At 49.4% G+C, this 12,291-nt stretch overlaps 1 protein-coding gene across 10 annotated transcripts in view; it reads right to left on the bottom strand.

The window, feature by feature from the left end:
- The window catches only part of LOC147426560 (G-protein coupled receptor), a 91,054-nt gene that overhangs the window by 44,146 nt on the left and 34,617 nt on the right, over positions 1 to 12,291 (bottom strand). For all 10 annotated transcript variants that reach the window (XR_015186197.1, XR_015186196.1, XM_086498542.1 and 7 more), the window contains 2 exons: positions 10,893 to 10,961; positions 10,734 to 10,779 (listed from right to left, as the gene is read on the bottom strand). Coding sequence is in view for 8 of the 10 variants with exons in the window: in XM_086498542.1 (XP_086354668.1) it covers positions 10,734 to 10,779; positions 10,893 to 10,961 (115 nt within the window). In the remaining 2 variants the exon portion in view is untranslated. The remainder of the gene's footprint in view (positions 1 to 10,733; positions 10,780 to 10,892; positions 10,962 to 12,291) is intronic.

Below are 12,291 nucleotides of genomic sequence, written 5' to 3'. Positions count from 1 at the left end.
TCAAAATGCAAACCATATGCAGTTAGACCCCTGTGGCAGGGTCACGGACGGTGTGACAGGCTAACCCTCGTTCAAGAAAAAGCAACCACAGCATCATCGAGCATATGGATTTTTGGAATGAAGAATGTACGGGGAGTGTGATCCTTGACAGGAACATCAACGGCAAGTGCAGATTGTCCACGAGGACCTGGGAACCTAAGTGGAAAAGTAAGCTTGGACGGCATGATACGCTCAAGATTCACAGGAGGAAAGAAAGCGAAGTTGTTCAGCGGCCATGGCCTCGGAACCTTGGTCGTCATGACAGTGGAGCTAAGTGGAGCTCACCATAATTCCAGAGGCAAGCCCCCATGAGAAATTGGAACATCAGGTTGCGTCGTGGATGGAGAGCGTGCAGGGAGTACTCCACCCTCATGCGAGTGGGAACCTAGCTGGACTGGATCAAAGAGCTGCTTCAATGGAAAGCTAAAGGAAAGGTACAAGGATGCTACCAGAAAATGTATCGACATCGAATAGAGCACAAAGAAGCCGCGAGTTCTAAAGCACCTGGAATGGGACGGGGTCGCTCATCCTTCTAAGTATCTCTGGATTGGAATGGGACAGTTCAGAGACGCAGTGACTTGATGTAAGACAACATCAAATAGCTAGCCACCAGCCAATGTATATCCTAAGATGACCAAGGCTTGCTCTGAAGCAGTACAAGGCACAAGAGTGAGAACCAAGGCTTCTTCATCGTCAGGGGACAACGAGATGTCACCCAGCATGTAGTCCAGAGGGACTCAGCGAGGTCAAGCTAGATAGCCCCCTCATCCAGCAGCAACAGCACCAGCATCAACGAGGTAGGTGTCAAAGAGTTGGCCCGCCTCCATCTATAGGCAAGCAGAAGTCGACGAGGGAAAGTGCCGCGCTAGATCAGAGTGAGGTCGAGAGTACCTCTTGAGGAGAAGGCAAACGACGGGTGAAGGCAAGGAGTCCGGATCCTAGCCCCAATGATGAGCGGGTGAGCCAAGCAAGGCAGTATCCCCCAACTCAATCAAGACACAAGCAACAACCAAAGCCCCAACACTTCAAAAGCAGGACCGAGTGCCTGCGAAATATCAGGCTACATCCAGAGCCCTTCAAAGCAGTGAAGGTTCTTCATAAGCAGGTCAGTATGCATGCGGACCATCAAGCTACCTTAGAGTCAAGATTAGCATCGACGAAGCCGGGGACTCGTCCGACTCGGTTTAGCAGGCTACAGTGTCACTTTCACAGGACACAGTTAGTACAGTTAGTCTAGGCTGGTTCACACTGGACGAACCCTCTGGACCCTCTGGCCTAGGAGTGACACGCGGCAGGGTACTGACGGTGGTCTAGTGGACCTCGTGGCCAGGTCACCACATGGCTGACATTTATGAGCCGTTGGTGGCTCTTTATGGTGGTACATAGGAGTAGTAGCGGTTGGTGATCGTTATCATCTTCTTCACCCTTGGTCCAGCATCGTCGTGGAGAGAGTGAGTCTAGACACAGAGCACGTCTTCACCATCCCGGCACATCTGAGCCTCGACACCCCCATTGTACCTGCGAGTCCTGGCTGGAGCCGAGTGTGCTGCCACGCCAGAGTCTGTATCAGTCTTTGAGATAGTCGAGTCATATGTTCTGGTCTGCTGTAGTGTCTTTGTGAGCTCTATTGATGTCTATTGTTTCCTTTCTGTTCAGTCTGTTTGAGTGAGACTGTCACGCACATTGCACTGAGGACCACCCACTGTAGAGAGCACGACACATTATCCGCGCTACACGTGCTCTCATTTTGGCGATCACGGTGGGACCTCAACTGAAATCTCACTCTGTGAGGTGCAATCTTGAAGCTAGTTGGGTCTATCTAGCTTTGCCGACCTTGCCTTGCATTGTTCTCCTCTCCCCTCCTCTCGCCTGGTCCAACTGTTCTCTCGCCCGGTCCAACCGGTCCTCGTCCCTGGTCTAGTTCTCCTCGACCTTGGTCTAGACCTCGTCCCTGGTCCAGCCTCGTCTCGTCCCTGGTCCAGCCTGATCTAGTCACTTGCCTAGTCTAGTAGAGTCTAGACCAGTCTTCAGCCAGTTCAAGGTCTTCTTGCCCAAATCTTGGTTGGGTTGGTGGTCACTGCATGACACATACAAGGCGGTCAGTCGAGCGTCAAAGCGCACTACTGAGCCCTCTGAAGCACTACAACAGAAGACGACCCTTGGAACCTGTTAGAAGTCCATCAACCTCATCACCTATACCTCCACATACGACTTCACCCATTCCTCCCTCCGGTTCCACATCTTCAAGATCACCTTCGCCAGTAAAGCTCTCTCCTATTCTGCTACAGCAGGCTACTGAGCAATAGGTTCAGCAAGGGGCCATGGAGCCGTTGGCTAGCGTTTTGGCTAAGGTAAACATCACGTTCCCTACATTCAAAGGACTCTCTTCAGAAGATGTTGACGACCATGCAAGGAGGTTTGTATCTCTCTATAGGGGTCGTGGTCTTAACAGGGAAGATGCTTATTTGGTACTCTTTCCATCCACCTTGGATGGCTTAGCAGACAAATGGTACAGCCAGTTTGCAAAGAACCATTTTGCAACTTGGGCAACCTTAAGACAACAGTTCTGTGCAGCTTTCAGGCCAGGTGACTACCAGGAGAAGGTGTTGGATGAGTTGGCCAACATGGTGCTCCAACCAGAGGAGACTTTTGCAGAACTTATGACCAAAACCAAGTCTCTGGTTGCCAAGCTTCCCCAGCAACCAGGTGAATTTATGGTTAAGAAGTGGGTAGAGAAGGCGCTTCCCAAAATTTCTCAGTAAAAACTACGAGAGAGTCTCCGACCCGACGCCACTTTGGAGGAGTTCATCGCAGCTGCTACGCGGATAGAGGGGGCTAGGAAGCTGTTCACCAAGCCCTCTCACATAGAGACCCCCTCTGTGTTTTTGGAAAGTCCTTCTGATCCTTTATCTTCTTTACGCAGGGAACTGGAAGCCCTAAAGTTACAGCAAGCTCTTCAAGAGGAGAGGTCCTTCTCTCTAAGACAAGAGAAGCCACCACATCACGAGGCATTGGAACAGATTAAGCGCGAGCTAGAAGAGCTCAAGTGTGAGCAAGAGACTAAGGCTACGGTTTGGTGTAGCTCATGCCGCTCTCCGGGGCACCCTCCACAGGAATGCCCCCTTCGGGTTTACTGCCACTTCTGTGAAAAATCTGGACATGAGGACAAGGATTGTTACTACCTCAAGGGATTGCGACAAATACAGCAAAGTCTTAGTCCTACTCTTCAGCAAGGGCCAGCGCCTGCATCCAACATGGTTTCTCCATGTGGTCATCCACACCATATGCCACCTCTGCTGACAGCCCCTCCTATGCAAGGTATGCAAAGTACTTTTCCGTCTCAGAGCTTTTATCATACCCATGCTCCCTCATCCCCTCAAAACTTCTATGCCTCCACCTCCAACTCCATGCACCAGGAGCAAGGACCACGTCGTCCGTCGACTCGCCCTTTGAATCGGCCCATTTTGTGCTACAGATGCGGGGAATATGGGCATTACCAAAGCAAATGCCCCTTGCCAGAAGGGTCCCATCCTTGCCGTCATTGCCCTGAATCGAAGGATCACTACAGTAAGGATTGCCCTAAACTTCGTGCATCCACGGCTTCGAACTCAAGTCAAAGCCAGAATGATTTTGCCTTTCCCAAGCTCAATTTGATAGCAGTAGCACTGTTTCTCAGCCGCCCCCTTCTACCCACGTGGTTACCCCTAAAAACAAGATGCCACAGTTGACAGAGGAGCCATCGGGCATCCTTGCCCGGGCCCAGAGAGCCGCTCTCGGTCTTAGCATTCCAACAAGTTCAACTACACCACACATTCTCACACCAGTGGATACCCTACCTCCAAATGTTAACAAGCCATCCCCCAATGCCATGAAAGAATCCAAATCCTTGCTCTCTTATATTGATGAAGCTTTCTTGGAAGCAGTTTCCGATTTATAGAAGATCAAGGTACCAGAGGAACAACAACAGGTAGAAAAAGAGAAGCGTACAGCAGAGACAGTCTTGAAGAACACTTGCCAACAAGTGTCCCTCTATGACATGTTGTGGCTAGATGCGAGTTTCAGAAGTGACACCCTTGCAACTATTCAGTCACTTTACCCTGGAGCAGGTCCTAGTGGCGGGCACCTCCCAGTGCGACCTTCAGAGTCCTATATGATATCCAATATTGCTGCTCCACTCACTGATTATAGAAGCCCTCGCCTGACAGTGTCCGTTTTGGGTCAAAAATTCTCAGGAGTGATAGTGGATGGTGGATCTGGCATCAACCTGATGCCCGAGTTCACTATGTTAGCTCTAGGTCTACAGCCTACTCGCCCTGCTCCCTTCACAATTACATTGACCGACCAACGGACAGTCTACCCAGTGGGCATAGTGGACAATGTGCCTCTGCAGGTACAAGACTTTACTTTTAAATTGGATTTTGTAGTGGTTCGTCTTCCCCATGTTGAGGGCGGATTTCCTTTGCTCGTTGGAAGACCATGGCTGCGACACACTAAAGCACTTCATGATTGGGGAACCGACGCAATCTGGATACAGACTTCTGGCTCCTCCATGCAACCCATTCTCTTAGAAGGTGGTATGGATCCCGTGGTGCACGAAGTTTCGTTGTCAATGGAAACCAAACCTGAACAAGAACAGCCTACTACACTTGAAGGGTCAGATGAAGATCTGCTCGAGTGGTTGGAGGCTACCAAATCTATGCCTTGTTATGGAGTATCTATTCACTCTTGGCCTGAAGATACACCCTCCTCAAATGTTTCCACAGTCACTAAACCTAATGTGCCAGCTCAAGAGTTGAAGGTCATAGAAGATACTCCTGATGCGCTCTTCGTGAAAGCCCTCTGGATGAAAGCCGTTGAATCTGGAAAGTCTATGAAAAAGTCTATAAGCGAGAAGAAATCTCCCCTACAGGAGTTCACCACCCATCAAACATCAACCCCTTTGGTGTCGGCTTCTCCGACCAAAACAAAGCTCTCCTCTATGTATAGCAAACTCCCTTCACAGAGCCCATGCTGCAAGATAAATTCCAAGATCATGCTAGTTGTATTGCTCCTGATAGCTGGGTGCTCCTTGTTTGCCCCTATCTACCCTCCCCCTCGCCCTCGCCCTACCCTCCCCCTCACCCCCTCGCCCTAGTCCCTCCCTCGTCCCCTACCCCTCGCCCTACCCTCCCCCTCTCCCCCTCGCCCTAGTCCCTCACCCTCCCTTCCCCCTCTTCCCCTCGCCCTCGCCATCGCCCTACCCTCCCCCTCACCCCCTCGCCCCTACCCACTCCTACCCTCCCCTCACCCCCTCGCCCCTAGTCCCTCGCCCTACCCTCGCCCTAGTCCCTCACCCTCCCTTCCCCCTCTTCCCCTCGCCCTCGCCCTCGCCCTCGCCCTACCCTCCCCCTCACCCCCTCGCCCTAGTCCCTCCCCCTCACCCTCTTGCCCCTACCCACCCCCTCACTCCCTCTCGCCCCTACCCTCCCCTCCCCCCTCGCCCCTACCCACCCCTCACTCCCTCTCGCCCCTACCCACCCCTCACTCCCACTCGCCCCTACCCACCCCCTCCCTTCCCCTCGCCCCTACCCTCCCCACCTCCCTCGCCCCTACCCACCCCTACATTTTTCCTTGGTGCTTTCAAGCATTCACCTGGTTGCCATCACAATGTCGTTAATGCTTTTCGTTATGCCATTAAGAGGGAGCTTAACCTTACCTGCGTTATTACTCGAGCTTCTGATCATCCCTCTTTTCGACAATTTCATCTGCAAGTGCGGACCAGGTCATTTTCTTCTCACTATGGTTATGGAGGATAAAGATGCGCTGGATCCAAACCGTGCATATCTCTTTGCTGAGGAGCCTCAATCTGTTTTGTCGATTGGGATCCTTGGACTATTCAATCATATTGGGTTCTTGCCTATTCACAGGCTTCAGGCGTTGCAAGCAGGACAGTGTTTTACTCCACTTTTAAGGCATGTAAGGTCATGGTTGGGCCTAGCACCTGCTTCAAGAAATGTATGGATGCATCACCTAGTGGTTTTCTTTCACAGTTTTTTCAGTATTCCTCTCACCAAGACGGTGAGCGGTCTTGTGGCGGGCAACCTGTTAGCAGGCTACAGTGTCACTTTCACAGGACACAATTAGTACAGTTGGTCTAGGCTGGTTCACACTGGACAGACCCTCTGGACCCTCTGGCCTAGGAGTGACACGTGGCAAGGTACTAACAGTGGTCTAGTGGACCTCGTGGCCGGGTCACCACATGGCTGACATTTATGAGCCATTGGTGGCTCTTTATGGTCGTACATAGGAGTAGTAGCGGTTGGTGATCGTTATCATCTTCTTCACCCTTGGTCCAGCATCGTCGTGGAGAGAGTGAGTCTAGACACAGAGCACGTCTTCACCATCCCGGCACATCTGAGCCTCGACACCCCCATTGTACCTGCAAGTCCTGGGCTGGAGCTGAGTGTGCTGCCACGCCAGAGTCTATATCAGTCTTTGAGATAGTCGAGTCATATGTTCTGGTCTGCTGTAGTGTCTTTGTGAGCTCTGTTGATGTCTATTGTTTCCTTTCTGTTCAGTCTGTTTGAGTGAGATTGTCACGCACATTGCACTGAGGACAACCCACTGTAGAGAGCACGACACATTATCCGCGCTACACTCGAGTGAATCGTGCCCAGATAGCACCGAAGCCGAGGACCCAAAACGACTCGGGTGGACCGTGCACCAGACTAGAAGCAAAAGACATCGAAGTCGGGTACCTGCAAGTGGGTGGACCGTGCAACCATCGAAGCCGGATGACCCAAATGTGGTGGACTGAGCACCCAACAAAGCCGGAGGCCTACGAACAGGCAGGCCATGCACAAAGCTAAGTCGGGTACTTCAGAGGAAGGGACCGTACAAAACAACAAAGCTGGAGGCCTGAGAGCGAGCAAGCCATGCATCTCTTTCAGCACAAAGATTCGGGGATAGCCCCTCATAGAGACGGCTCAACGCAAGGGCCACGCGAGGAAGGCCCCCTCACACGAAGGCCAGAGGTTGAGCGTTGCCTCCCGTAGTGACGGTCCTGAAGGATAGCACTGCTCATGAACCAAAGCCAATATCAGCCCAAGCAGAGTGGGCTCATCTTCGGAAGAAGACAGGCAATCAAGGCTATGTCAACTCAATAGGTGGCATAGACCCATCAAGAAAAGACACCTACATCCGGGCTCATACAGGAGCCCTTTCAAGGTAAAGACAGCATATCAGCCTACATTCGGCTCAGACAAGAGCTATTACAGGTACAAAAGGCATGTGGTGAATCCACATTGGGCTCAAGAGAGGAGCCCCACCTACATCCTTTTCTTTCAACCGCACACAAACTCTTCATCAGGATCACAACGGATCCAATCAAGGGAAAACAGGAAGACTCGAGATGAGAGATTCTCAAGTTCGACTTCGATGGCCAACGAAGACAAGTTTGTGAGGAACGAGTCAAAGTTCTTCAAGAGCTAAAGATCCAGATTCGAGCACTCAAGCTCAATTCAAGACGAGCTTAAAGCAGGCTAGCAAGGATAGAAGCAGATTGGCATGTTCCTCTCTACAAGTTACCTACTTCAAGTCTTGCCCTCAAGTTTGCAAGACTCAAATCCGAACATTCAGGTTCAACCGAGTCTTGAAGTATGTCAAAGCTTCAAGGGATCAATGGGGTTGTCTCTCTAGCAATATCAAGGAAACCTTGGCCTGTATGCCAAAGAAGGAATCAAAAAGGCTTCATGTATTTGGTCTAAAGGGATGGACCGGTGCTCAATAAGCCCAAACGGTAACTTCCGTAACATACCTTACTTCAACAAGCAGGTCACGCTCACATCAAGACTGCAGGTCTACAAGAGCACTCGAGTAAGTGCTTCAACAAGGAAAATCCAAGGGCCAAATCTTCACTAACGGTGTGCAGCTCGACGATTAATCCCAAGGATCCAATTCGGAAGAGTACCTACTCTCCATGGAGTAGTGAAGGAGTCGCAAATCTTTTTCAGCAGTGGGCATGCTACCACGCAATCAACCAAGCTTCACCACAAAGTGGACCTTCGTCGTCATTCGGAAGGAACAAGGACTAAGCCATCCAATCGGCTTGCAAAGAAGTAAGTGGGAATCAACGCGACTTGGTTCTCACACTCGAAGACGAGTGTTGCATCGTCAAGACAGCTCAGGTATGATTGTGGAACAGACAGGTTCCTTGGCATGGATCAACGCAGCAAATGATCTATGCCAACTTTGAAAATTCTTCCATCTATCAACCCCATCAAAAAGTGCCAAGCGGACTTGGTACTCACAACTTTCTGCCAATAACCAGTACGGCTGCTATGAGATAGACACTGCTATTCACGGTAAGACCGCTCAGAAGTAGCCCATCTTTTTGTTAAGTAGACGCATGACGTTCTACACCCTCCAAGGCGTTACCCGCAAAATTTTGGCCCCAACAATGCCACTCTTGAGGACGAGAGTTTTCTAAAGGGCCAGTGGATGTTAGGCCTCGATTGGTTTCGGGGCTCCGGGGTGACGGCGGCGGACAGTGGACGCCCGATCTCAGCAAATCACAGCATGGGCCCTGCGGAGCGCATGATGAACCCAGTTGGGGATGATGGACGATGGGACACAGTCTTGACTCAAAAACTTCTCCTCAACTCATCGTCTAGGTACTACGGACGCGTGATTGGGTTTGAGAGAGCCCGACAACAGGAGTGTCCCCCTCCGTTTCTCAACGCGGAGGTAAACGGGGAGTCTGCCTCGCACGAGGACTCCAGATTCAGGTGATTTGGGGCCATCGGCTAAACGTCCGTGGGTCTCATTGGCGAGCGTCGGCTCGGCACTACACGCGGACCGGTTGTCCGATTTTGACGTTAAGGTACTCCACGCGGAGTCCTCGACTTCCTCTTCAAGATCAACCATGCACATTCATGAACGAGCGCTCGAGGCGCTCCTCGTTTGGGACCGAAAGCTGTCGGCAGATTTGGCCCGGCCCGAGGTCCGGGGCATTTTCGGTGATTTTTCAAGTTTGCCCAAAGTCACCTGAGAGGATTCCAAAGGGACCTCTTAGACATGCGCTCAAGGCCCGAATAGCCTCGTTCGCTCAACATGATCCTAAAGACGCTTCCGCACTCAACTTCAACTTTCAACGCGCGGTGCCAAGAAGGCTCCCGCATGCATCGAGCTATATGTGACCACGGGCCGTTTTTTGGATGAGCCCTCCATGAGCCACCAAAGGGGACTCAAGTCGGCTAGAAGGGAGCCTTCCAGCCTGCGTGCTCAAAGTTGCGGGCCCTTGGCCTCTTGGTGAAAATGTCACCTTGAGTGTCTCGGGCACACCCGTAACAGGCTACAATTGGCTATAAACTAATGAAAGGGAAGATTGGAATTTACAACTAATGATGAACAGGCAAATACCAAGAATCCTCCACCACAATGTACAAATTTCGAGATTCTCGCGACACTTTGACTCAACCTGCACGACCTCGCTTGACAAACAACCAACGAGAAACTCTACAACAAGAAGGAAGGTGCTTCGAATGTTTCTGGACGGAGCATACTCCCTACGTCTACCCCCACAAACGTGATAAATCATAAACCTCCAGAGAAACCTCCTGCCAAGAAAGCCAGAACTACAACAGGACTTCTTCAAGACATTTATGCAATTTCCGTACCCGATGCTTCCAAAGGATTGTGCAACGCATAGGGAAATATTTGTGGCCACAAAGCACTTATTGTCTTCGATCCAAGAGCCACTGAAAACTTCATCCACCCGGAGTTCCTCAAGATGTACTTTGAGAACGATCAGTTTGTTGGAGGCATTGAGGCCAAGTTGGCTACAAAAGATACCAGCACAGTCGTCCCACTTATTGGTGCTCTTCCTATTACCATTCAAGGGTACTACGACAAGGCAAATTTTCACATGTGGAAATTAGGGCATTGTGGCGCTCTTTTGGGCATGCCTTGGCACGACCAAAACAATTCTACCATTCAGATATGCAACAAAACCATCAGTTTTAACCAAGATGGCAAAACAATCGTCCTTCGAGTTCGACTATCAGAAACCAGCCCCGAATGATATTATTTTTGCTTTGTATACTTTTTGGAGCATTGTTTGAAAATTGTTCAGAATAGATTATATATGTTTTAAACTTGTCTTGGCACCCATTGAGATTGTTTGGTTTTGGTTTAAATGTTGGCTTCAATGCTATTTGAATAGCCTCTGGTTTGTCAATTTTGGCCATTAAGACCCTTCCCATTCAACAAGTTGTAAAAATCATGCAAACTCATTTTTAGCCATCTGCGCGGCTCAATTGCCGATTCACTTTGAAGAGCGTTCAGCAAGAGCATGATGAAGAAGACCAACGTTCTATAGAAGGCATAAAAAAAAGAGACAACCTGTGGAGGAATGCATTGCAAAGAAGCCCACTAGAAGGTTGTTTATTTGTATGTGCGTGGATGTGTATGCGTGTTAGAAAGAGGGGGGGAGGGGGTCGGAGGGGGGGGGGGGGGGGGGGGGGGGGGAGATCGGAGGGTGGTCTCCTTTGATTCTTCTCTTTAAAAATCATGGGTTTGTGGGAGGCATCTTTGCTAAGACGAAAGATGCAGGAGCTTTACCAGCATTATATATAAGCCAAGCAATGGAAGGTAAATAGTGCTTCTTGCAGCATATAGCTAAACTGTAAAATGTAGCACATGATTTGACTTGTCACCTTTGCAAGCAGGTCCATTTGGACAAGTGCCACAGATGATTCTAACCTACATCAAAAAAGCATTTTTTAACATAATTTGAATGATCATAGTCTCATCTATTTTCCTTGAATCCCCTTTCTTTAAGTCATTGTTTTAATAGGTGAGCTCTTGAGAAATACCTCAGCCACACGTCCTGTTAAGTCGCTTCCAAGATGTTCACAAAGCACGAGGTCACCGAATTTGTACTCCTGAAAGCCCATAAATACAGATTAACACTTTAATTTCAAGGTTCAAGAACTTTGAAGATATTTCTTGGCTTCACTTTCACTTTCGCACAAAAATCTCTCTCTCTCTCTCTCTCTCTCTCTCTCTCTCTCTCTCTCTCTCTCTCTCAGTGTGTCCTCCTCATTGCCATACCCCCATTCTACAATTTGTACCATGAGATTGTATCCTGGGTTCTGTGGGTTCTTTAGATTCATTCGATTCAAGCTTAGGACATGTTCTTTTTATGTGACCCTTGATGTGACAATGAAAACAACGACCTTCCTTAGAATAAATGCTTTGTTCTTCCGACGTGATGTATCCTCTTAAAATTCCTTGTTCTGCTTTTTCATGTGGAGTGAGCTTAGGTTTAGCAATTGTGTTAGCTTTACCCTTAGGTTCATTTGGAGAGTTCTCTATGGACCTTGGCAAGACCACTGTGATGATATTTAAGACCACAACACAATGAGTGAGGGCATCCACACCAATATTTACTTATGGTCAGGAAATGGTGGAGTATGTAGTCCTACATATCCTGAAGTCACTTTTACACGACCCTCTTTCTCTATGAGGGAGGCCGCAACTTCGAAGCCGAAGCCTTCAACACTAACAAGAGGATATGCATCCCTTGAGCAATTGGAGAGGATGTGGTCACTGGTATAGCCTCAATAGCCCCAAAGCTATGGTTGGTTGATACATTGGTGACATCCACATTATTGCATGGGGTACAAATTTGGGGACCTACTCTGGACCCTCATAGTCGGTCTCGATGTGAGATGAATGGAGAGACCACTAATCACTATGATCCCTAGGATGATATGAGTAAGGCAGTTGTGCCGCATGCGGTCATCAAAGCGGAACTAGGTGATACATTGATTGCGGTTGAGGCAATTACTAGATCTGTAGGGCTTGTGGGAGCTTCCAAATCATTCTTATGCTAGATTGGCCCTCGAGTCGTCTCGACAACTAGCCATGGGGGAAGACTCTAGATGTTGGTATGCATAGATGTTAGCCTAGTTTCACTTGCACGGCTTTACTATGGACGGGTTCCACTCTTTCAGTATCCCTTGGACACTCCATCACTTGCATTCACATGTTCAAAGATCGATAGGATTATCAGACAGGATCTCACACAGATAAATACAAAGAGGACATGGATGACTCCTCCCCAAGAGTTGGGAAAGACATGGATGACTCCTCCCCGGGAGTTGGGGAAGAAAATGGATTTCTACAAAAAGTATATTCTTCACATCATTGAGGAAATTACACTTATCCAAGGCTACATGCTTTCTGTTGACGGATGCCCATTGTAGTGTA

Source organism: Adiantum capillus-veneris, chromosome 24, assembly GCF_014529385.1.
Source record: "Adiantum capillus-veneris isolate H3 chromosome 24, ASM1452938v2, whole genome shotgun sequence".
Lineage (NCBI taxonomy): Eukaryota > Viridiplantae > Streptophyta > Polypodiopsida > Polypodiales > Pteridaceae > Adiantum > Adiantum capillus-veneris.
Note: the sequence above shows the minus strand (reverse complement) of the source record. Positions and strands in the feature narration are given on the sequence as shown.